The 26,851-nt window shown below is 38.3% G+C and overlaps 1 protein-coding gene and 1 long non-coding RNA gene across 15 annotated transcripts in view; both read left to right on the top strand.

Moving 5' to 3' along the window:
- TRIM2 (tripartite motif containing 2) overlaps positions 1-24,963 on the top strand; it is a 163,924-nt gene extending 138,961 nt beyond the window's left edge. For 13 of the 14 annotated variants that reach the window (XM_086704077.1, XM_086704078.1, XM_086704072.1 and 10 more), the window contains 6 exons: positions 3,985-4,088; positions 4,325-4,492; positions 10,474-10,654; positions 11,698-11,768; positions 16,054-16,194; positions 20,463-24,963. In XM_086704077.1, the coding sequence (XP_086560203.1) occupies positions 3,985-4,088; positions 4,325-4,492; positions 10,474-10,654; positions 11,698-11,768; positions 16,054-16,194; positions 20,463-20,615 (818 nt within the window). In that variant the 3' untranslated portion in view covers positions 20,616-24,963. The remainder of the gene's footprint in view (positions 1-3,984; positions 4,089-4,324; positions 4,493-10,473; positions 10,655-11,697; positions 11,769-16,053; positions 16,195-20,462) is intronic. The other variant, XM_025921392.2, reaches the window with a different exon arrangement.
- LOC147581698 (uncharacterized) lies at positions 4,499-5,849 on the top strand. Its single transcript, XR_015250169.1, has 2 exons — positions 4,499-5,499; positions 5,589-5,849. It is a non-coding gene; the product is annotated as an uncharacterized LOC147581698 (long non-coding RNA).
- Positions 24,964-26,851: the final 1,888 nt, after the last annotated feature.

Here is a 26,851-nt window from a genome sequence, read left to right as displayed (position 1 = left end):
GACTAATTTCGCTTAGCATAATACCCTTTGATTCCATCCACATAGTTGCAAATGGCAAGATTTCATTCTGATTGCTGAGTAATACTCCATTGTATATATATACCACATCTTCTTTATCCATTCATCCATGGATGGACATTTATTTGGGCTCTTTCCATACTTTGGCTATTGTCGATAGTGCTGCTGTAAACATGGGGGTGCATGTGTCCCTTCGAAACAGCTCACCTGTATCCCTTGGATAAATGCCTAGTAGTACAATTGCTGGGTCGTAGGGTAGTTCTATTTTTAATTTTTTGAGGAACCTCCATAGTGTTTTCCAGGGTGGCTGTACCAGTTTGCATTCCCACCAACAATGCAAAAGAGATCCTCTTTCCCTGCATCCTCGCCAACATCTGTTGTTGCCTGAGTTGTTAATGTTAGCCATTCTGACAGGTGTAAGGTGGTATCTCATGGTGGTTTTGATTTGTGTTTCCCTGATGATGAGTGATGTTGAGCATTTTTTCATGTGTCGGTTGGCCATCTGGATGTCTTCTTTGGAGAAGTGGACTCGTGTCTTTTGCCCATTTCTTGACTGGATTATTTGTTTTTGGGTGTTGAGTTTGAGAAGTTCTTTATAGATTTTGGATACTAACCCTTTATCTGATGTCGTTTACAAATATCTTCTCCCATTCCGTTGGTTGCCCTTTAGTTTTGCTGATTATGTCCATCACTGTGCAGAAGCTTTTTATTTTGATGAGGTCCCAATAGTTCATTTTTGCTTTTGTTTCCCTTGCCTCCAGACAGAGACGTGTTGAGTAGGAAGTTGCTGCGGCCAAAATCAAAGAGGTTTTTGCCTGCTTTCTCCTCGAGGATTTTGATGGCTTCCTGTCTTACGTTGAGGTCTTTCATCCATTTTGAGTTTATTTTTGCGTATGGTGTAAGAAAGTGGTCCAGGTTCATTCTTCTGCATGTCACTGTCCAGTTTTCCAGCACCATTTGCTGAGGAGACTGTCTTTATACCATTGGATATTCTTTCCTGCTTTGTCAAAGATTAGTTGGCCATATGTTTGTGGGTCCATTTCTGGGTTCTCTATTATGTTCCATTGATCTGAGTTTCTGTTTTTTGTGCCAGTACCATACTGTCTTGATGATTACAGCTTTGTAATACGGCTTGAAGTCTGGGATTGTGATGCCTCCTGCTTTGGTTTTCTTTTTCAAGATTGCTTTGGCTATTCAGGGTCTTTTCTGGTTCCATATAGATTTTAGGATTATTTGTTCTACCTCTGTGAAGAATGCTGGTGTTACTTTGATAGGTATTGCATTGAATATGTAGATTGCTTTGGGTAATATTGACATTTTAACAATATTTGTTCTTCCTATCCAGGAGCATGGAATATTTTTCCATTTTTTTGTGTCTTCTTCAATTTCTTTCATAAGCTTTCTATTGTTTTCAGTGTATAGATTTTTCACCTCTTTGGTTAGATTTATTCCTAGGTATTTTATGGTTTTTGGTGCTACTGTAAATGGGATTGGTTCCTTGATTTCTCTTTCTGTTCCTTCATTGTTGGTGTGTATAAGAATGCAACCGATTTCTGTGCATTGGTTTTATATCCTGCAACTTTGCTGAATTCATTGATCAGTTCTAGCACTTTTTTGGTGGAATATATTGGGTTTTCCATATAAAGTATCATGTCATCTGCGAGAAGTGAAAGTTTGACCTCCTTCTGGCCGATTTGGATGCCTTTTATTTCTTCGTGTTGTCTGATTGCAGAGGCTAAGACTTCCAGTACTATGTTGAATAACAGTGATGAGAGTGGACATCCCTGTCTTGCGCCTGACCTTAGGGGGAAAGCTCTCAGTTTTTCCCCATTGAGGATGATAGTAGCGTTGGGTCTTTTCATATATGGCTTTTATGATCATGAGGTATGATCCTTCTATTCCTACTTTCTTGAGGGTTTTTATCAAGAAAGGATGCTGTATTTTGTCAAATGCTTTCTCTGCATCTATTGAGAAGATCATATGGTTCTTGTCCTTTCTTTTATTGATGTGATGAATCATGTTGATTGTTTTGCGGATATTGAATCAGCCCCACATCCCAGGTATAAATCCCACTTGGTCATGGTGAATGATTTTTTTAATGTATTGTTGGATCCAGTTGGCTAATATTTTGTTAAAGATTTTTACATCCGTGTTCATCAGGGAAATTGGTCTATAGTTCTCTTTTTTAGTGGGGTCTTTGTCTAGTTTTGGAATCAGGGTAATGCTGGCGAGTCTAACTATTTCTAAGCAGTGCTTACGCATGTGTTTGACGTCAGCCACTATCAGTGTGCCATTGTCTAAGTGTGCCTAAGGCACGGCATTGATGTCTAAAACCAAAATATCAAATTCCTCTTGTGAATCTGATTTAAAAAATGAAATGATATGATGAAATGAAATGATAGAAGTGCCAAAAAACTGAAGGCATAGCTTCCTCTCTCTCCATGAAAACTTAAATGTCCTTCCTGGTCATTTCTGAGCACAATTCAGTCCATTTCCATTCATTAATATTTACATGGCCCTGTTGAAATAAGTTGTAAACATTTGTTTTGAAACAAAAACAGAAATCTGTTAATCCATAGACACCTTGGCTTTTTTTTTCTCCTGCCTCACCTCTCATTAAAAAGTCTGGTATAGATGAAAATATTATTGGATTGATTAACTTTCCTTTGCTTTTTGTATTTATTTAATCCAGAAAGTGCTCTGTCAGGATATCTTGTATGTTTTCAGGAAGAATATACTACATATGAGGTACCGAGTCTTTGAAAATACTGCATGAGTAAATCAGTACATGGAAATCAGCCTGGGACACCCAGGTGGCTCATCGGTTAAGCACCTTGATTTTAGCTCAGGTCATGATGTCATGGTTTGTGAGTTAGAGCCCTGCATTGGGCTTGCACTGACAGCGCAGAGCCTGCTTGGGATTCTGTCTCTGCCCTTCCCCTGTGCTTTCTCTCTCAAAAATAAATAAACTTAAAAAAAGAAATCAGCCTGATAGTTTTATAACATCTGAGACTTCGTGGTTTGTTAAATGTACTGAAAGCTTCTTCTTAGAAGTTTCTTCAAGTTGGGATTCTTCTAAGAACTGCTGAGTGAGAGGGTGGGATTTTGGCAAAACTCTAAAATAAGGCCCTCTCTTGTTGCATATCCTTGATTGTAGTATTAGTTTTTATTATTGTTTCTTTGTGAAATCTAATATATTTTAATATGGTTATTAATGCAATATTAAAGTAATATGCAGTTATGACTTAAGATTGCTTATTTGCCTAAAAAAGTGATTTTGCAAAGACTTTATTGGTCTGGAAGAGAAGTTAAGGAGCATATGGATTAGGTAATGGTGGGGGAGGTTTTTGTTTTTAAAATTTTTTTTTTTTTCAACGTTTATTTATTTTTGGGACAGAGAGAGACAGAGCATGAACGGGGGAGGGGCAGAGAGAGAGGGAGACACAGAATCGGAAACAGGCTCCAGGCTCTGAGCCATCAGCCCAGAGCCTGACGCAGGGCTCGAACTCCAGGACCGCGAGATCGTGGCCTGGCTGAAGTCGGACGCTTAACCGACTGCGCCACCCAGGCGCCCCTGTTTTTAAAGTATAATTAAAAAAAAAATACATTCTCAGTTTACCTATGGAAGCCTGACTAATTCTCTTGAAGAAACTGAGAGATCTAATTTTCTCTTGCTGGGGTGCCTGGGTCATTCAGTCATTTAAGCATTGAACTCTTGATTTCAGTTCAGGTCATGATCTCCCTGTTCGGTTCACGGGGTCAAGCTCTGAGTTGCGCTTTGTACTGACAGCGTGGAGCCTGCTTGGGATTCTCTTTCTCTCCTTCTCCCCTGCCCCTCCCCCACTCATGCACACATGCTCACTCTCTCTCTCTCTCTCTCTCACTAAAAACAAATAAACATTAAAAAACATTAAAATTAACAATTCTCTTTTGCTTAATTTCTGTGCTTTTATACTTTGTTTCTAGGTACCAAAGGGAGAAATAAAGGAGAATTTACAAATCTTCAAGGGGTAGCTGCGTCTACAAGTGGAAAGATATTAATTGCAGACAGCAACAACCAATGTGTACAGGTATGGCCCCTAATTATGTACCTTTGTTTACACAATAAAACATAATTGCATACTTTCCTATGTAAGAGTTTAAGATCCACAGTACGAGGAAAGAAAGGGTAACTTTTAGTAGACTTTTCTTCAGCTAGAGTTTGCATGGTCTGACCTCTAGTACATATGACAAATGTTCTTGACTCCTTTTTCCTCACTAATTCCTGTGCTAGTGCACATTCCAAGGGATGTCATTTGTTTTGCAGATATTTTCCAATGATGGCCAGTTCAAAAGTCGGTTTGGCATACGAGGACGCTCTCCCGGGCAGCTGCAGCGGCCCACAGGAGTAGCCGTGCATCCCAGTGGGGACATAATCATTGCAGACTATGATAATAAGTGGGTTAGCATTTTCTCTTCTGATGGCAAGTTTAAGGTAAGATTAAACTAGCAGTTGGCTTCTAAGCAGTAGAGAGAAGGGATAGGAAATACAAGATGAAGTTCAACAAGTTTTCATACACAAAAGACACGCTGACTTTGTTGCATCTAAGTTTTATGGAGCATAACAATGATGTTATCATAAATTTTATATATCTGAAACAGTGGCTTCATTTTGTAAAGCAGCTAGGTTCAGTGGCTTTTTTTACATATCATCAGATTTACCTAAATTCAATGAAGAACAACTGAGAGAAAAAGGTACTGAAGAGGCAATTGAAATTTCCTAGATTAACCTACAGATGGTCAGGTATGAAGTGCCTTCTACTTTCTCAGGCCTTTGATAGATGATACGGGAGAAACGGAATTATAAAACATGGTTTCTACCTTTGAAAAAACCTACAAGCCCCTTGAGGAAAAAAAAAAAAAAAAAAAGACACCAGAAAGGATATAAAACAATTTGTGTCAGCCTCGAATCAGTCATGCATTGTTAGGTACAATCTGAGAACCTAGTGTTAAAGTGTATAACACAGGAATCTGAAGGACAAGAAAATGGCAGCTGCACAGAGGAAAGGTGAGTCGAGCTGCACTGGAGGGGGAGGGGGACGGCGGGGGGCCATCATTTGACAGTTTTGCTGGTGTCCCTAGCATCATCTGTTTCTGCATCAAGAAAGAGTAGAGAGCCCTCTAGTGACAACAGAAATCTCTTCTGAAGTGTTATCGAAGAGTATTATCATGCAGCCCATTTTCTGCATTTGTTCACAAGATTAGGAGGTCCTTTGTCAAAGGTGTTTTTTGAAGGCCATATGCACTGTGCCTTCTGCATTGCCCTGTCCAGCCTGCTGGAGGCTTCTCTTTCAGGTGACAACGTGAACTTTTATTCAGACCAGACCAGCCCTTCGGAATGCCAACTCTGCAGCTTTTAACTAATGATACAACTTTCCTTGAGTTTCGATAGTCTCGTATGTCCCATTTGGATTAAAAAAAAATCTATTTTGTAGGATTTGGGTAAGGATTAAATGAGATTTATTTCTGGATTTTATACGTGGCTCATATGAAATAGGCATCTAAAAAATGTTCTTTTCCATTGCTTCCAGTAACCCTGTCCAAAAAATGAAGTCTATTTGATCAGCTGTGATTTGGACTTCATGACCTCATGCCAGCACCTGGTCATCACTTCCTTGTCTAAATGTTCAGAAATGATGCTCTTCATAATCTATTTTGGAATCCTGAAGATTACGCAAAGTTCACTCGTTTGTGTCTTATTGGAGGAATTTATATTTTTCTTTTTAAAGTTATTGGATCCCTAGAGTCACCTCATCATTTTTATTAAAACACATTATTTTCATAATTATTAACCCTCAGATTGGAGCTTTTGTTTTGTGTGGGGCAGGATCTTTTCAATCTAGGAGAATAAAAAGCCACAGTTTTTAATTCTACCATAGTATACACAATTGTTCGATTGTCTTTGACGTTTTTTTGTTCCCCTAGAAATTTGATGACTCTGTATGATAGCCACATACACAGAAAGGCCTCTTGCCTTTGTGTATCTCTAACTCCCTCATCTTCTTTTGTATTTTCATAATTGCGTTTGTAGTAAGACATACCCAAATATAACAACTTTAACATGAATAGAAGGAAGGCTGTTCAGTGACCTTTTGAAAATATCCATCTAGTTTGGAGACAACCCATTTCTTCTTGTTACGTACTCTAGCAAAATCATGACTTGTCTCTCTAAATGCATAAATGAATGCTAAAATAAGTATTGAAGCAAGAGTTTTAAATCTAATATACTGAAACGTTTTATATCTAACATAGTGAAATAGGTTGAAACAGGAGTTTTACATCTAAGAGAGAAGGGCTTCCTGAATTATGCATTTTTTATTCAATGGTTCAATATTTTATATGTAATAGACACTCTTCCTGGAAGATTGGATTCTCATAGTTGGAATACTATTGGTAGTAATTGGAATAAACAAGGACACTCATGCTCTCTGAGGATTGGGGGAATGGATATGGTATAGTTTCACCTTACCCTTTTTTTTTTTTTTCAATGGGCATTGATCAGGGGATAAAGGGATAGCAAGTGAAAATGGTTTAGTAGTGTAATGGGAGCTCATCCAACTGACCATACACATGACCATTTACTCAGAGATACTTCTTTTCTTTTTCAGTGGGATTCAGTAAACTTAAACAGGTGCTCAGAAAGACCAATCTTTGACACAAAAGTGGATTCTTTGTATTTGTTCCTAAGAGTTCTAGAGATACAATAGCTTATCCCATTTTCTTTCTCTCACTCACCAAATTCTTAGCCCTAATTTTCATTCTTCTCTGCGTCTAATTTTTTCCTCTCCATCTTTTCTGCTGATTTATATCTTCCAGCCCATCTAGGAACCTTTTGTGACCCCAGAACAGATACAGAGGCCTCTGGCCACCATGTTCTAAAATCATCCCTTCCTCAACTTATCGACCTTCTTGTTGAGTTAAATACTTTATTTAACTGTTCCAAAGCTGGGGTCTAAAATATCTCTGTTTACTATCCTATTTAAGACAGGGGACACATTGTCAGGCCAAATTCAGTAACTCTTATTTCACATGGTAGAATCTTGTGCAGCTAAACTGGGAGTGATAAAGGGAAAGGAAAAGGAAAAGAGGTTTTGACTCAACATTTAAGGTTTTTGTTTTAAGACCTAGCTCTTACTACATGGCCATAATCCTTTATTTTCTGTTTTTATTCTACATAATTATCATCTGCTTGGTATTATATGGCTGAGTCATTCTAAGTAACAACTAGTGTTAATAATGTCAGCTAGTAATAATATTCTTGCTGTAAATATCAGAGCGTTCTCTCTTCCTTTTGATCTCTACTGACATATCTTCCATTACAACATGAAAGAAAGTATACAGTTTCCTTAATAAAAGCCATTATGGTATAGCCTCTGATCTCTGAGCTAGATTGCAAAATGAGAATCACATTTATTACAACAAATTCCCTTGCAAGAATATCATTGCTTCCTTCCTAAGTGAATGTGTCTCTTTGTATCAAAGAGATCAAATGTGAATCTCGTTTATAAGCTTACAAGAATAAAAGATCACACAGGGTCTGAACCCCCACTATGAACAGTCCCTATTGCCTCTCTCCATACTCTCTGCACATACCTGCATGTCTGTTAGGAAGGAAGATAATTCTGAGGGTCAGGTATGAAACCAACTGAAGAATGGAGAGAAGGAGAATGGATGCCATATGCTGTGCTTGGCACTCTATCCTTCAGAATCCACATGACCCAGGAGGTAAATACAGTAGCTGCCATTTATTTTACAGACAAGAAAACTGAGGTTCAAACTTGGAAAGGGAAGAGTGAATTTTGCTCTGAAATTTGGATCCTGGGTTTGAATGAACTGTGGTATCTAGGAGGAAAAGGAACAAGGAGGGGCACCTAGGTGTCTCCATTGGTTAAGCATCCGATTCTTGATTTTGACTCAGGTCACGATCTCACAGTTCATGGGTTCAAGTCCTGCATTGGGTTCTGCACTGACAGCCTGGAACCTGCTTGGGTTCCCTCCCCCCACTCGCCTGTGTGTGCTCTCTCCCAAAAGAAATAAATAAAATAAGGAACTAGGAAATCGGGAGGTGTTAATTTGGGTTTCCTTTTTTTTAAATGGTGGAAATGAAGAGGTAAATTTGGTTTAATACTGGTTGAGTTTAAGATGATAACTTGTAAAATAGGCCGGGACTAAAGATATGGATTTGAGACTTTTATGTACAGAGGTGAAAGTTGATGCCATAACAAAATGAGATCTTAGAAGAAGTATATAGAATTGCTCTATCCAATTTGATAGCCACTAGGACAGGGATACTGAGGTCTTGAAATGGGATGAGTCTAAATTGAGATGTGCTATGCATGTGAAAAACACACTGGATTTCAAAGGCTTAGTAAAAAAAAAATGTAAAATATTTCATCAGTAATTTTAATATTGATTATATGTTGAAATGATAACTTTTAGATATGTTAGGTCAAATATAATATATGATTTAAATAATTTTCCTTTTTTCTTTTTGTTTTTTTTTTTGATGTTGTAATTAAGAAAAATCTTAATTACATACATGGCTCATGTTATATTTCTATCAGGCAGCACTAATATATAGAGAGAAAATAAGGGGACTAAAACAGAACCTAGGGTAATGAAATTATTTTGGAATTAAAATTTTTAATTTAAAAAGTAATACATGCAAATAGGTATTTGATGCTAAGGGCACCTGGGTGGCTTAGTTGGTTAAGCATCTGACTTCAGCTCAGGTAATAATCTCGCAGTTCGTGAGTTCAAGCTCCGCATTGGTCTCTCACTGACAGTGCAGAGCCTGCTTGGGATTCTCTCCACCCCCCACCCCCAACACTTGCGCGCGCGCGCGCTCTCTCTCTCTCTCTCTCTCTCTCTCTCTCTCTCGCAACAAACAAACCTTTAAAAAAGTATTTAAAATAACCCTACAGATGAGTATAAAATGAAAAGTAAGAGTTTCTCCTACCACCACTAATATCAATGGTTTCTTACTGGTCTCTTCCAGGAATATGTATGTATACATATATAAACACATTTCATTCAGGTGGGCTCAGACTATACTCACTGTTCAGTACCTCGCTTTGTTTAATATATCTGAGAAAACATTTATAAAGACACATAGAGATCTACTTGACTCTCTAAGCCTCTGTGGTTCGTGCATCCCCCTCACCAGGCACTCTTTCTGGCTGCTTCCTCACGTTGGGTGCTCCTCCTTCCTTGTTTATAGTGACCTGTTGCATTAAGTTTTTGTTCTCTATGGCTTCTAGGATAGCCTATTTGAATTCTCTCAGATTTACCAAACACTCAATACCAGGCACATTAAACAGGACCCAGTGAACGTGTTTGTCTCTGCAGTATGACTGAGACATCCTCCAGGAGAGGGGCTGGTCTTACTTGTCTGTGTCTACTCAGTGCCTGGAGTCATTAGCCACACAGTGGGTGCTCTATCACCCACCAAATGTTTGCAGAATTAGTAAATAAATGGGTGAATGAGTAAAGTACTTTATAATGGAGCTATAAATGGAAGGATATAAGATAAGCATCTCCTAGCAAACAGGCATTTATATAGTCTACTCGGAAAAATGAGTAAGACTTCAAATGCATATGGTATGTGCTTGATAGAAATCTAATGCTTTTCTCCCATTTTAAAATACTGAAATCTGGAACCATTCAATCATCAGGGTTACCCGAAATAATGCTAGACTTTTAAAATTAATGTATTCGGCTAATACTTGTTGACTACCTGGTTAGGCACCAAGAAGTATGCTGGGTCTGGGTACACAGTAGTAGACAAAACAGACATAACTCCTGCCTCCATGGAACTTAACACTGGTAAAGTTCAATGGCAGACTCTTGGCAGTTTTGATATTATGATCTACAATAACGATGATGGTGGCTTCCCTTTAATGACTACTTAATATGTGCTATACTCTACACTAAGCACTTTATCTACATTGTTTTACTTAGTACCTATCCCAAAAATGCCTTTGGAAGTTACTAAAGGTTTTTTTTTGTTTTTGTTTTTTTTTTACATTTTTAAATATATAAGGAATCTGAAGCGTAAGGAAATCAAATCCATTTGTGCTATACCAGATGTGTCTAAAACAAGCGACAGGCATAGAACAGCCTTCCTACTCCTGACCCAGTGATCTTTTGCCACACCACACTGCATCTTTACAAGGGAACTGTGACCCCAGTTAAGGGGATTCTAGAACATTCTTGGTGGTGATCCTCTTAAAAAGTAAGGATTTCACATAAATCTTAGTAGCAGATAATGGATGTGACAAAAACAGGACATCATTGTGACATATGAGTAGCTGTGCACCCCCATTTGAAGGTTCAAGTAAGTGTTTACTAAAACAGGTGTCTGTCTTCATGTTCTGTAGTGTTTTAAACTTCATTTTCTGTACTTGTTTCTAACAGACAAAAATCGGATCAGGAAAGTTGATGGGGCCCAAAGGAGTCTCTGTGGACCGCAACGGGCACATCATTGTGGTGGACAACAAGGCGTGCTGCGTGTTTATTTTCCAGCCAAATGGGAAAATAGTCACCAGGTTTGGTAGCCGAGGAAATGGGGACAGGCAGTTTGCAGGTACACTCGATGGTAATATGTAAACCCCCTTTTTTACGCTTCTTCTGCTCACATTTGCATGATGTTGGAGCATGTGGAAGATGCCTTAATCCCCAGTGTGTTTTCCGGCTTTAGGAAAGATACTGGGGATAAAATCTAAGCAAAAGCATGATGAGATGCTTCTCAATTACTCCGCCAGCAGTAAGTTGAACTGCGGTCCGTGTGTGGTTTTTATTGACAGCAGTTTACAGCTCAGAAGTCAAATCTTTGAATATTAAGTAAAACATAAAATTTAAAATAAAAATGTTTGAGGAACAGTGGAGTAACTCCAATTTCTACCTAGCTGTAGCTTTGTATTAGAAAGAGCTTCGGAATGAGAATTTTTTTCACCTTTCTAGATGATGGTAAGAGAGCAGGACTTTAGAAAATTTGCTGAGTACAGGAAGGGCAGTTCTGTTACTTCTCTTTCTGGTGTACCACTTTGCAAGCACAGGCTGACTTAGTTTTTAACATCTGCAAGAAGAGGCTGAAAACGGTACATTAAATTTTCTTTTTAAAAGGATGCTTTCGGCATTTGACAATAATTTGCATAATCATTTTTGTGCTTTGTCTCCAGTTCTGCCAGGTTCTGAATGTCACCCCAAATTACAAAATATGGGTTTCTGCTCTACTTTTTAAAAAAATATTACATATGGGCGTCTTTTTTCCCAGTACTAAGACTCCCCACATCCTCCCTAAAGGGACTAACATGTACTCAGAGAAGCTGGCAGATGTGACTTTCAGATGGTGCTGCAGAGAATGAATTCTGATGCTTATTGCTCGTTCCGCTTCGTTAAGGCTGCTGGCACTCTTAGCTTGATGTAAAAGAAGCCAGAGTAGACAGTCCTGAGTGTAGAATGATAGAGGACCTAGGCCATCTAGAGCCAGAGTTCTAGCCGAATGATCTTTCAAGAACCGAGTCTATAATTCTTTGTTCTTTCTTAAATAACTAATATGTTGAATTTTGTAACTGCTACGTTGTTGTAATCATTTTTATTGTTAACAGTAGTCACATATGTTTTTCATCTTTATTGCAGGTCCCCATTTTGCAGCTGTAAATAGCAATAATGAGATTATTGTTACAGATTTCCATAATCATTCTGTCAAGGTACTATAAACACACCATTTATTGTTCACTTTTAACTGCTGTTATTGAGAAATCAGACTGAGAGAAAATAATGTAATACTCCCATATATGCACAGGAACTAAAGGAATGAACCTGAAAGTACACTTTGCTTCTCCCTAAAGATGCAGGTTTTAGTTTGGACCCACAGAGTTGGGAGAGTCAGAAAATCAAACAAAATGTGGTGGCGACAAGTTTTTTAATTTGAAATAGCTATAAATGGAGATGACTTAAAAATTAAATTTGAAAAAGCAGTTGCTTGAACTTAGAGAGGCAGAACTTTCCAAAACTTAATATTTTGCCTCTATTCAATACATTAAAACAAGATCACTTTTTCAATTATCTGCATCATAAGGCCTTTCAAACAAAGTTAGATATCCGAACTCCGCTAATATCTAAAATCTGTGCAGATTTTGTGAGGGAAATAGCCCTAGTATACATTCCTATAGATGTCTCATACTTTAGAGAATGCTTTCGCACACTTGGTGTTCCCCAGAATACAGTGCCCCTTCCCCTCCGCCGAGCAGTGTAGTACATCTTTCTTACTAGGTGTAGGGGGAAGAAAGATTTGAGATTTATTATGAGCAAATCAGGACATCCAGAAATGAAAACAAATTTGTGACTTACTGAAACGAGAAAATGTTTAATTACATTCTAGACCGCGGTTCCTAAGGTGGGGTGCATGTTCCACTGAAGGCACGCCAGGTGGCCCTGGGCAGTGCACTGGCAGACTTTTTTTTTTTTTTTAACTTTATTTATTTTTGAGACAGGGAGAGACAGAGCATGAACAGGGGAGGGTCAGAGAGAGGGAGACACAGAATCTGAAACAGGCTCCAGGCTCCGAGCTGTCAGCACAGAGCCCGACGCGGGGCTCGAACTCACGGACCGCGAGATCATGACCTGAGCCGAAGTCGGCCGCTTAACCGATTTAGCCACCCAGGCGCCCCAGACATTTCCATTTTAAGAGTCATGTGTTTATTTTTAGGGTTACCCTCTGTTTACATCAAGTGGTACTGGTTTGCACTTACAGAAGTGATACAATGTTTTCCTTGTAAGTAAATTCGTTAAAATTTTTTAAGGTGAGGCCTTTTTAAAGGAAGGGTAAGAAGGAAACAGCATAAGTGGCGTATGCCAGTGACTAAAGTTTGCACTTAGAGACAACCATCGGGCAACCAAAGTTGTCAGTGTTGGTGACTGGAATAGCTATGTAGGGATAGGATTTCAACACCCAAAGGCACTCTCCTGAGCCCATCACCACTTCATTTCCCCCAGGTTGTCCCAAAAGATACATTTAACCCAAGTAAATGGAATGGTTTTGAGCTTTTTTTGGTGGATGCAAAGTGTAGGGCATAGTGGGCCTGCCCCTGATGGGGCAGGAAGAGGGGAAAGGATGCCCACCATTGCTTGCTTCTCAGGCTGCTTCCTGCCACGTTGTGTCTCTGGAGTTGCTGCCATAGTGGGGGAGCTCATTCCCCACTCCCCTACCTCCCTCAGTGTCTGTAAGCTGCAAATCCTGTCTCTCTACAGGAGGTGTCTTGGTAAACGGAAGAAGACGTTGGGAAGAGTAGTGCTGGGGAGGAGGGAAACAGCAGAGGCAGAAGGGACTGGGCTCTGGACTGCCCCCCCTCCCCCCCCCCCCCCCGCCGGGGGTGCTGTAACAGTCCTGTGTGATGAGCTTAACGATAACATAGGCTGTCCTCAGACTTCCTATCCTTCACTCACTTAATAGGGGAATCATTTAACTACAGGGCATTTAACCAGAAGATAACTCATATGGATCAGCAAAGGCCAGCAAACGCCTGGTATAGATGCTGCCCACCCCCACCGGAAGACAGTCCTATTAATCAAGTTGCTCTTTTCTACTAAGCGCAACTGTGGCCTCAGAGCCTTTCCGTCCCAATGCTCCAGGCAGCCTTTATGAATCAACTGGCATTGGTATGTGGGAGGACTCCTAGTTACCAGCCCTGGCTGACAATGTAGAAGGAAATAAGACATATGTAAGTAATCAAAATGCAAGGCAGATAGCAATAAATTATTATTTTAATATAGGTACATATAAAGTTCTATAAGTATCCAGAAGAAAACAAAGAGCAGATTTCTGTAACTAAGACCATCAGGGAAGACTTCCAAGTGGAGGTGGTATTTGAGGTGAGCAGAATTTTGAAATCAGGAAAGGATTATCATCCAAGTGATAAAAACTTGCTATAAAAACTTGGATGAGAAGCAAAGCTGTAAAAACTATTTCAGCTCATGCATCTGCCTCTTAATATGTTTTCATCTGAATAATTTATAAGCAATTAAATGACATTTTAGGTGGGAAAAATAGAAGCTACAAGAAATTTGTAATTATTAAGATTCTGAAAACTCTTCAAGTTTTCAGTATAGCGGAGGTAGATTATTTTACTAATTTGAACTCAGTTTCCCTCTTATTTAAGAAAACCAGTGTTTTTTCTCTTCTGTTTGGCAGCTGTTGCCATATAGCTTTTATGGAATAGTTGGGCTTTTGTTTCCCCTGTGACACGTGGCAGTTAGCAGTGGTTCTGGATTCAATTCATTTCTCTATTGGTAAATGTAAAAACTGTGCCTATAGGTCGGGGCTAACAAATGGTCTAAGTTCTTTAGCCATTTTCAGTGTGTATTTTGTTTTCATTGCAAAACAACTAAATTTGGCATTCTGCATCATTACAAAATGGGGCAGAAGCATTTGTGTTTTTTGCAGTAGGCCAAGGAAAACACACCTCTTCAGAGAAATAAATACAAACAAACAAAAAGATTATTGGTAGGACTTATTAAGGGAAAAGATCAGAGAGTAAGAAATTGTGTCCTCACCAGCATACAAACAGTTTCATTGGCCTTTAAAACAAGAACGTTCTGTGTGAAAGGAGATAAAAGGAGTCAGGAAAGATTTTTAAAAAATAATCTTAGCCAAAGCTAGTTCTTGTCTCGTCCTTTCCACAGAACCAAAGAGGTAGCTTGCTTAGCTGGCAAGTTATGTAATTAATTCAAGAAACAGTCATGATTCTTTTTCTTTATCTTAAAGGGAGTTTAGCCTTTAGAGATGGTTTGTCTCCCTTTGCTTCTCCAATGTACATAACTAAAAGAAAGAGAGTCATTTTAATCTTTCATGATCACAGAGATGGCAGTAGGAGAATCTGTAAAAGGCCCTGAGATCATTCTCAAATTAGGTCTGCACTCGGATATGGTGAACTCCCTCTGTTCCACGTTTCAGGAACCCTTACTCTCATGGCTTTGCATGTAATACGTTTTGATTTGTTAATGGGTCCTTCAACATATGTTGGCTGCATCATAATGGAAGCTTAAAATAATATCCTGGAGATACTTCACAGCCATTAAATACCATCTGAATCAAGATAAAATTATGCTTACTGTAGCTTACAAATAACCACGTAATAACAATTTATTTCTCTCCAAATCAGTAATCTGTATTTGATACATGTACTTTAACACTCCATTAATAAGAATATTTAATTAACCACAACAAGCTATTGCTTGTCTAGATCATATATTAGAGAATTTGCTGAAGAATTCTGTGTACCTCCCCAACTTCTCTCAGCCCTCTCCCCTCAGTATGCTGCATCCATCAAAGCCTTAGAGTCATATAACCTATTTTAACTAAATATATATTCTGAAAAAAATATATTAAAAAGCCCTTCTGTTGTTCCTCACCTGTGCCATACACACACACACACACACACACACACACACACACACTTTTCCCTTATATTCCCTTATAAGTGTGAAGTCCAACTTGCTCTTTCTCATGTTGACTTTGTAAAATGGTAATAAATTCTGAGCACCCAGCCTAACAAAAAGCTCCATGGTCCTGATCCAACTTTGATCATCCCTCCTGTTAGAAATAGTAATATTTCTGTTCTTGAAATTTAGCTATTTATTCAAAGGCAGGAATAATAATACTGTTGAAAATTATAGCTCCACTTTCTTATCCTGCCTTATATTCCTATATATTTTATAATTTATAACAAAAGTATTTTTCATATAGGTATTCAATAACCAGATAGGAGCTAGAAATAAGAACTGATTTAACAAATGATAAATCAAATTTATATAGTAAATTGGGGAACCATAAGTAATACAGGGGTCTACTTTGTAGATTTTTTTTGTTTTTTTTTTTAGAATGTCTTAACTCATAATAAAAAATCTGCTGAGATACATATTTTTTTAAAACCCGTAATGTTGGCTCAACTATTTTTGGTTTAAAATAAAATCATTTAAAAATATCTCATACAGGTGTTTAATCAGGAGGGAGAATTCATGTTGAAGTTTGGCTCAAATGGAGAAGGAAATGGGCAGTTTAATGCTCCAACAGGTGTAGCAGTGGATTCAAATGGAAACATCATTGTAGCAGATTGGGGAAACAGCAGGATCCAGGTAAACTCATGTAACGCTAATGTATTTGTTTAGAGTGACGGGTGTTTGTTGGAAGTGAAGAATTGGCTGTCTCCCAACTGGGATGTTTTCCATTGTTCATTGGTTAGGTTCATTGGTTCGGTCTCAGGAGAAGTGCTAAACTAAGGTGGAGGAGAAGTGGAGTAGAGGTGGAGGAGAAAAACATCAACAGGTTACCAGAGTGAAAACCTCTGAATTGGGAATTTTTAACACAAAAGTGTTTGTGGATAGAAATCGAGAGGTCCATCCATTGAACCAAAATATTATATTACTGTTTTTACTAGCTTCCAACTAAAAACTCATTTTCTTTAATTATGAATATAGGCAACAATCACCGTAGTTTTAGGAACACCTATAACTTTGTCACCAAGAGGAATCATGGTTGCAGAGGTCTTGAATTGTCATATGCTCATCACTCTTTCAGAACCAGTCAGTGTTACATGACAATTTAGATGAGATGGATACATCACCATTTCTTGTTATTTAATGTGTTGGTTTAAAAAGCACACATATTGGGGCGCCTGGGTGGCTCAGTCGGTTGAGCGTCCGACTTCAGCTCAGGTCACGATCTTGCAGCTCGTGAGTTCGAGCCCCACATCAGGCTCTGTGCTGACAGCTCAGAACCTGGAGCCTGTTTCAGATTCTGTGTCTCCCTCTCTGTCTGTCCCGACCCACTCGCATTCTGTCTCTGTCTCTCTCAAAAATAAGTAAACATTAAGAAAATGAAAAAAAATAAAAAAATAAAAAGCACACATATTACTATATCGCAGTTTTGTACAATTTTGATAACTATGTTTTAATAATGATTGTTTTCCTTTATAATCCCACGTATTTTTTTTTATGCATTTAAAAACATTATTCTGCTGAATAACCTGAGTCAAAGAGGAAGTCCCAAGGAAAAATTTAAAATATACTGGCCTGAATGAAAGTACAAATATAGCGTATCAAAGTTTGTGGTGTGCAGCTAAGAGGGTCCTGAGAGGAAGGTTTTTCCCCCAGCTTTATTGCGATATAATTGGCATATACATTGTGTAAGTTTAAGGTGTGTAATATGATTCGATACACTCATATATTGCAAAATGATTACCACCATAGCTTTAGCGAATACCTCTGTCACCGTCACGTTACTACCATTTCTTTTTTGTGGTGAGAACATTTAGATCTCCTCTCTTAGCAAAATTTTCAAGTATATAAAATTGTTTTATTAACTATAATCACCATACAACGCATTAGATCCCCAGAACTTATTCATCTTTTAACTGGAAGTTTATACCCTTTGACCAACTTCTCCCCATTTCCCCCACTTTCAGCCCTGACAACCACCATTCTACATGAGAGGGAACTTACTGGCACTAAGTGCTTACATTAGAAAGTCAGAGATCACGAATCCCAGCTCCTACCTCAAAAAAGCCGGAAGTAGAGGAGCAGAACAGCCTGAAAGCAAACAGGCCGGAGGAAATAGTGCAGATAGGATCAGAAATCAGTGTAGTGCAAGGCAAACAATAGAGAAGAGCAGTAAAACAGAAAGGTGGTTCCTTGGAATGATCATTAAGATGACAGGCCTCTAACGAGACCGCTAAAGGAAAAGACACAAAGTGCTAATATCATCACAGACTCCGCAGGCATACGGAAGTTCTGTGAACTCTACGTGCGCATTTTTGACAATTTAGATGAGATGGACCAATTTCTCAAAAAGTACAAATTCCACAACTCACTCAATATAAAATAAATAACCTGAATACCCCAACAACTGTTAAGGAAATGTAGTTAATAATTTTAAAACTCCCCAAAAATAAATCTCTAGACTCGAATGGTGTTACGGGAGTATTCTGCCAAACTAGGTGAAAGGTACGCAGAATTTCTCTGTACTGTCCTTGGAACTTCCTATGAATCTATAATTATTTCAAAATTAAAAGTGAACAAAAACATTTTAAATATAATAATGAATTTAAATATATTTTCATGGTTTAGGATTAATGGTGTCATGATGGCATTTGCCATTTTAATTGGGTATAAAAAATAATAAAAGTGGTTACATTCTGGAAAAAAAGAATTAAAACATTATTTTGAGGTCTGTAGTTGTTTCCAGACAAAAAAAGTAGATTTTTCTCTAAATTAAGAACAAAGGTTTTGAATCCCCAGACTAAGAGACTATTCTTTTCTCAATTTCTCTTCCCAGAAGAATCTAAACATACATGTGCAGACAGGGTTATTCATCCTTGCCAATATGGCCCTGTGCCGAATTTCTGAGACCTCAGAATGCACGGGTTAAATCAGGTAGCATCCAGGTGTCTTTGTGAAGACAGTAGTATTTAGCCGTTTGAATGTGATACTGGTATTACTTCCCAGAAAAAGGACTGAGACTATAAATGCTTTTATTTCTCCATTATATTTATCTTGCTTAATTATGCTAATGTACATCTACATTTGAAAGAGCTATTCTATTGTGTTGGAAAGCTAGAAGCCAGACTGGGAACCAAGTTCACAAAGCAGTTCTATAGACTACAGGTGTTTAGCTGTTTGTATTGTGGCCCTCCTAGCACCTGCCTAGTCACACTGCCTTGTGAAACACCTATGGGCCAAACAGAATGGTCAAAAGAAACCAGCCTGGGCCTTGTGAAAGAAAAATGTTCCTTGTATTTCATCATGGGAGAAGCTTCTAGCCCAAAAGAAGACTACTTCATATCCAGATGTACATGTTGTGGGGCGCCTGGCTGGCTGAGATGGTAGAGTGTGTGAATCTTGATCTCAGGGTTGTGAGTTTGAGCCCCACACTGGGTGTAGAGATTACTTAAAAACAAAATATTCTAGAAAACCCACAAATGTACATGTTGAGTTATTGACTTCTTTTTTTTTTTTTTTAATTTTTTTTAATGTTTATTTATTTTTGAGACAGAGAGAGACAGAGCGTGAGCAGGGGAGGGGCAGAGAGAGAGGGAGACACAGACTCTGAAACAGGCTCCAGGCTCTGAGCTGTCAGCACAGAGCCCAACGCGGGTTTGAACTCACGAACTGTGAGATCATGACCTGAGCCGAAGTCGGACGCTTAACCCACAGAGCCACCCAGGCGCTCCAAGTTATTGACTTCTTATAACTCCTTCTTTTCTGAAAAGGAAGTGCCTGGGTGACTCAGTCGGTTAAGCATCTGACTTGGACTTAGGTCATGATCTCAGGGTTCATGGGTTCAAGCCCTACATCAGGCTCTGTGCTGACAGCTCGGAGCCTGGGGCCTGCTTTGGATTCTGTGTCTCCGTCTCTCTCTGCCCCTTCCCACTCGCGCGTGCTCTCTTTCTCTCAAAAATAAATAAACATTTTTAAAAAAATGGAAAGGGAGCGCCTGGGTGGCTCAGTCGGTTGAGCGTCTGACTTCGGCTCCGGTCATGATCTCGAGGTCTGTGAGTTTGAGCCCCGTGTCAGGCTTTGTGCTGACAGCTCAGAGCCTGGAGCCTGCTTTGGATTCTGTGTCTCCCTCTCTTTCTGCCCCTCCCCCCACTCATGCGCTGTCTCTCTCTCTCTCTCTCTCTCTCTCTCTGTCAAAAATAAACGTTAAAAATGTTTTCTAATAAATAAAAGAGGTTAGAGTGGGAGAGAGTCAAAGCATAAGAGACTCTTAAAAACTGAGAACAAACTGAGGGTTGATGGGGGTTGGGAGGGAGGGGAGGGTAGGTGATGGGCATTGAAGAGGGCATCTTTTGGGATGAGCACTGGGTGTTGTATGGAAACTAATTTGACAATAAATTTCATATAATAAAAAAAATTTTTTTTCTAATAAATTAATTTTTAAAAAATGAAAAGGAAAAAAGATCTTTATTTTCTCATTGTATATTATGACTCAGAACCATTCCTTTGTGGTCTAGTGGCTGATTTTTCTGTCTTGTGATTGGGGATAAAAGAGGGATGTGAGGCTGGAAGTGTGGAAAATGAAGGCTGAGAGTAGGAGACAAGGGTCCTTCATTTTCAGGCACCACTGAAGACTATTCCCCTCAAACTGACCACTGTTAAGAATGTAAATGAGGTCTGGTGGCCAATGGCATGCTCCTTGTCAGTGACTCTGAGGGATAGAGAGTGAAAGGAGGAAAAGCAAGGTAAGTGGAGTGAAGGATCGGATATATGATCATTACCTAAACGAACCTGTTGGGTTACACGCATGCTTTTGTATTGACAATATGAGCATTAAGGGTTTTCTAACTCCTGTTTCATCATACTACTCTAACTTTTCCTGTAACACTCTGACTTTATATTTTTTACAGGTTTTTGATGGAAGTGGATCATTTTTGTCCTACATTAACACATCTGCCGACCCACTGTATGGCCCCCAGGGCCTGGCCCTGACTTCAGATGGTCACGTTGTGGTTGCAGACTCTGGAAACCACTGTTTCAAGGTCTACCGGTACTTACAGTAGTGGTGGGCAGATGGACCCCCCTCTCCCAAAGGTCTTGCACTATAAACTGGAAGGGATTTCTCGACGCGGGACCAGATTACCCTAGACTTTTCATGCTAGAAGGAATCATTGGCGAACTTTCCAAGGTGATTTCTGAATGTAACAATTTCCTTAAAAACTGCATATCTGATTTCTGTAATTCGCCTTTAGGGTTTGAAAGAAGGAAATCCCTTCTACTGAATCTTTGGAAAACGCAGCGTTTCACACCTGTGAACTATGGCTTCTAGGACAGGGATTTATGTAGTTGAACTGATTTTGCAAATCAAGCAAGCACTAAAAAAAACCTAGAATATTTAAAGGTGTTTGTTAATCCCGTGAATGGTAGCTTTTGTGCAGAGCCTCCAAAAACAAAACAAAACAAAACAAAACAAAACAAAACAAAAACAGAATCTGTTGTACTTTATTTAACTTCAATTACAAGACCCGGGGGATCTTCTAACCTCACTTTTACAGTCGGTCTTAACTCATGTGACATTTTTTTGGTTATCAATAACTACATGTAAATTAGGAGAAAATAAAACTGTCTTGCAAAACCCTCCCAGGTGTGATTAGGCAGGCCTCTTGAGTTTAGCACTTAAAAACCACTGCACATATCCCATCCTTTCTGGGTTAGATCAAAGATCCTTTTTGTGTGTTCTCACCTTTTCTCTCCTGCTCCCCTTGTATCAAAAAACAGAGTCCATTTTCAGGGAAACCTGAAATTCCGAATGCTTAAAAAGCATATTACAATAGCAATGCTACCTTTTGGTAAACAAACAGCCCCCCTCAACTCCAGATTAGTGCACTGGCAAGTGGTCAAGAAAAAGTCACATTTTATGTGCCATGTTCTCACGTGTCTCTCCTCTTCCACTTCACGAAAGCGAAAGCTTTACCTCCTGCAAAATGTCAGCACATGTAGTAGGACGCCAGTGTCCTAGGACAGAGAGCCATAAGTAGCCCTTTGGAGGACGGATGGTGTCAGCCAAAGGCATGTGATTGATTAATGGTTTCCCCTTAGAAAGCAAGTGTTACCAAAGTCGTGTTATCTCGAAAGCATTACAGGTTAAGGGCATGTTACGGTTATTTATCATTGTCTAATGAATAGTAGAGGCATTAAAGGACTATGTATACATGATTAGGGTAAGGTAGAATGTATCATATATATATATATATATATATATAGCTGAACCTTTGGTGTATTGAAATAGGCAGCACTCTGAAAGACAGAAGCATCGTCCAGCACATCCCTTTACTGAGCAGTTTAAAGCCGTCCCTAGTAGAGCAAGCCCTAAAACAGGTATAATTTTCACCATTTTCTAGGAATGATGGTATTGGCTGACTTTTAGTCAGAAAATGGCCTTCTGTGCTTTCAAAAGCAAAAACAAAATGAAAACAGGTTGAAAGAAAAGGAAACGTTGAACTTCAGTTACTCTTAATTTAAACTAAGTATAAATGGGTTTTGAGAAATGTGAAGAAAAATTTAGTCAATTGTTAATCTGTCTTTGATACTGTAAGGTAAGACGTGGTCTGTTTCCACTGTTTAATTTTCTACTCAGTTCTACCAAATAGGATGTCATGTTTGGCATCTTTGATATGACTTTGGGATCTTTTTCACTGAAAGCACCTTAGAACTGTACTATAAGAAAACATTTCCCATATGTATAATTATATGTGATGTTTATTGCTTAATTTATAACCCAGTCATTCTCTTAAAATAGGACTTTTTTACATTTAGAAGGGAAATCTAGCTACTTCCAATTGTCTGTCAAATTTATTATGCCCAAATCAACCTCTCAAAAAAAAATGTTTTCAGGAAGATTTACATTTAGATTTAGAATTTCTTTTTCTTTTTTCTTTTTTTTTTTTTTTTAGTTAGGTAGAGTTTTCAAAATATTTGAGACTGTGATAAAGTTATAAAATTCAATAGCATTTTTGGATGTTAAATAAAATACTGTTTCCTAACATCAGCGAACTAAGTCTTTGAATTCAAACACTCGTATTTAATGAGTGCTTACTAGGTGCCAGGCACTATTTTAGGCACTGGGGATACAGCAATAGACAAAAGAGACAAAAATCCCTGCCTGCTTGGAGCTTACACTCTAGGGAGGGAATTTCATTTTGCCCTTTACTAACATTCTGCATAAAAGATAAGCTAGACCTTTGATAGGTCCTAGACCGTTTAAAAGAAAACCTTTTAAATTTGTTAAAATAACTTCTGTTTGTTTTCACAAGTAAAAGTGGCTTCCTGTTTAGATTCTGTCACAGGCTATTGGTCTTAAGACTAGTTGACTTAAAAGTGTTTTTTGCACAACATTGAAATTATACTTGTGAATTTAGAAATTAACTAGCCGTCCTACCATATCGGGCTGGGTATCTCAATAATATATTGAATATGAGGCTATTTTTTTTTTTTAATCTGTCAGTATTGGCACAAATTGGAATGGAAGAATAGATAGTTTGATTCAGACTTGTTCCACTATCTGTTACTAAAACACATGTTGTGGGCACTCTAAGAAACACTGTATTTTCCCCTCCAAAATATATAATCATGTATGGTAAAGTATAGATAACATTTCACATTTGGATACATATTAGCATTTACTGTATTTCTTGATGAGCATATTTGAGGAGGGAAAGTGCTGCTGATAAGATAGAGTAGACAAGATTTACATGAAATTTTGTCACATTCTCTGGAAAATGGTTTCTGGTAAACTGAGAAGGATATTAAAATAAGTGATTTTTTTTTTCCTGAGCTATCATTATTGTTTGATTTCTCTTTGTCAAGTGTACAGAACCTGTCATACGTTCATGATAAGTAGCACTGAGAAATTACCCATTCAGATGTCCCCTGGGCACTTACGGCAGCATATTGCCAGTTTGAATGTAAAGGTCAGTGACAATGCATTCCCTCCAAAACAGACCTCCCCTGCTGGGCTTGGGGGACGTGGTGACCTGGCCATCCAGAAACACGTGAATAAAAAGCCTTTATGACTGTTCACCATTTTTTAAAATGGTACTTAGTATCTTGATCAAACTTTAGTCTCCAGTAACTAAACAAATCCCCAAGTTTCCTTATTTTAATTTACTCTTTGACTAGATTTGAGAGAAATAAATACTACAGGTCCATGCAACTAGAACACAGTTGCTTCTACTACTAAATATACAGGGTATGTCCTCACATGAAGTTGACTGGAATAGCAGTATACTAGCAAGTGTCTATGGATCCTTAACATGGAAGGATTCACATAAATGCTTTGCTAATACCTACTGAGTTAATTGGAGGAAATAGCAAATAAATATTAGGCAATGTGCAGATTACTTCAAAAGGGAAAAACCTTTTTGTACATTTGGACTCTATAGTATCCTCCCTATTCACCAGCTTCTGGAAAGGGAGGAGCATTTTTAGTTTACTAATTTAACAACAAGACATTTCCAGGTAGGAGAACATTGAAGCTGTTTGCTTGAGAACATCATCTAATTTTGCTTAAAATCGAAAGTCGTAATACTGTTGCATTCTGTAAATGTTGCAGGGTTTTAAACTTTACAATTATTTTAATATTTTTGATAACTAGGAATCTAGTATTGCCATAAAGGAAACTAAGTGCCCATTAAAGATTTGTTTGGTATAAATAAATGATTTTTTTGTTTTGTTTTAAATGACAGTAAGCTACAAATCATGATGTTAATCTTAAACTTTCTGAAGATGAACTGTGTGGCAGTGATTGTGTGGTCTGTTTGTGGAGAATGTATGAAAGCTATTAATATTCTAAAATAGATTAATAAATTGGCTATGTTGTCCCAATGAATGTACAGCACGTCCATTAACTTTCAAAAGCAACACAGCCTTAAACTCAATGCTTTTGCTTTATGACATGGGAATGTTCTGTCATCAACAGAGTGTATTCTTGTAATAGAATTCTTTATATCATTTTCAATTCTATAGCCTTTCAATCCTATGTATGAGTATAAAGGATTTCTGCTTCCTTTGTTTCTTTTTAAATTTTGTACATTCCATCTTTTTAGGTCTGTTTCATACGTTTTGTGTATAGAACACTAAGTCTTGCGCGCTCTGACATTGATACTGATATATTCTCATTTGTTCTTTTATGAATCGAAATGCTGACTGCCTATTTAAAGAAAAGAATGAACGCTGTGCATCAAAGTGTTTGTATGTCCGTAGCTACATATGTACCACAGTATTTTGGATGCTTTAGTCTACAATAAAACTTTAAATTAATTCTGTCTTGAAACATAGGAGAAACAAGATTCATGCGTATACCTTTACCATGCACAAAATCTCAAATCATTATAATAAAGCTTGTTTTCTCCATTTCCAGAGTGAATGTTTATGTATTGTTTGCTTTTTTAGTAAAGGGAAATGAAGGAATGTTCTACAATACGGGGAAGATACCAATACCTCAAACAAACTGTTTATAAAAGTGAGAAAAGCATAGTGAAATTTTTGTTGTTTACGATGCTAATAATCAGGTGAGCATTTAGGATGTATCTTAAGCAGGAATTTGGAAAATCATGACATGTATGTCTAGCAAATATATTTAGAAGTCCAAATAGACCCAAAGCAATATGCTTATAATCCTTAAAGAATCACAGGACAGACCTTCTGGCATCAGGGTGGTCACATTTCTAGGGGGTGAAGAACTAGAAAGGGACCTCGCTGCAAATATTGTCTTTAGGTTCCAAAATTTAATTAAAATTAAATTCATTACAATAAAAGTTTTTTTTAGAGGTTAGGGGTTTATTTATTCATTTATTTTTAAAATATTTTATTTATTTTTGAGATAGAGATAACACGAGCAGGGGATAGGCAGAGAGAGAGAGGGGGACAGAGGATCCAAAGTGGGCTCCATGCTGAGAGCAGACAGCCTGATGTGGGGCTCAAACTCACCAACTTCGAGATATAACCTGAGCTGAAGTTGGACACTTACCTGACTGAACCACCTAGGCTCCCCTACAATACAGTTTTTTATATTCCATCAAGCTAACAGCCAAGCATTTCGAGCAGTACTCACAACATCTAAAGATTACGTCCAGACAGGCCTCTGGAGGTTTGGTTGTAAAGGAACCTGATGATAAATGTACAAATAATAGGGTATCACTATGTCATATCCTTCCAAAGAAGATAGTTTCAACTGGCTTTCTTTTTTTTTTTTTTTTAAACGTTTATTTATTTTTGAGAGAGAGAGAGAGACAGAGTGTGAGTGGGGAGGGGCAGAGGGGGAGGGAGACAGAATCCAAAGCAGGTTCCAGGCTCTGAGCTGTCAGCACGGAGCCTGAAGTAGGGCTTGAACCCACAGACTGTGAGATCATGACCTGAGCCAAAGTCGGAAGCTGAACTGACTGAGCCAGCCAGGTGCCCTGGCTTTCATAAATCGAATAAACTTTACATTGGTCTCTATTCATAATGTCAAAGTTGTCATTTTAATACTGCTAACCTATAGGTCAGGTATCTTCCCCACAAGACTTAAGGACAGATAAGCTCTCAACTTGAGTGGTGTATGGGTTTGATATTTGATCTTTTGTTCTCCTATAACGGACTCTTGTCTTTCTTCATTAATTGTAAATAAGTCATGGCCTTACATATATATGCATAGAACTTTTTTATTTATAGGCTTTTTGATTTTTCATTAAGTCTGGAATACTAAAATTTTCTTTTAAGTATCCTTTGTGAACAATGGAGGGACACAACAAAAATTTCTTGTTTTGTTTCTTTGGAGGGTTAAAAAAAAACCTCTAATAGTTTGTAACTCTACAAGAGGAGACTAAGTCAGTCTTGGAAGGACAGATGAAATAGAAATGAGAAAAAGGCCAAACATGTAACTGCGGATATTGGTTTTATTTAATCCTGCGTCCATTCTTCACTTATTTTTTCTTTAAACCAAGCAGGCACCATTGCCATCGTGGGCCATTTGGAGATTTTCAGATGCAGAGAGCATGGCATTCCTGATAAAAGCCAGTTGTCCCACGTTTAAGCATCTCTCAAATTATCCTTTGAGAACTCATTTCCCATAAAGCCAGCTGCACTCCTTTCCAGAGCAGCCAAGTTCAACTAAAGCTGCAGTGTATTATTTACCCTAAGTGAAGAGGCAGGAAGGGCAAATGATATTCTATCCTCTACCCCACGCTACTGCCTTTTTTTGTTGTTGCTGTCATTGGACAAATGTCTAAGCACTTGTGATACACCAGGGTTTAAGGTAGGT

Source organism: Puma concolor, chromosome B1 (assembly GCF_028749965.1).
Source record: "Puma concolor isolate L17-30 chromosome B1, mPumCon1.1.hap2, whole genome shotgun sequence".
NCBI classification, from domain to species: Eukaryota; Metazoa; Chordata; class Mammalia; order Carnivora; family Felidae; genus Puma; species Puma concolor.
Note: the sequence above shows the minus strand (reverse complement) of the source record. Positions and strands in the feature narration are given on the sequence as shown.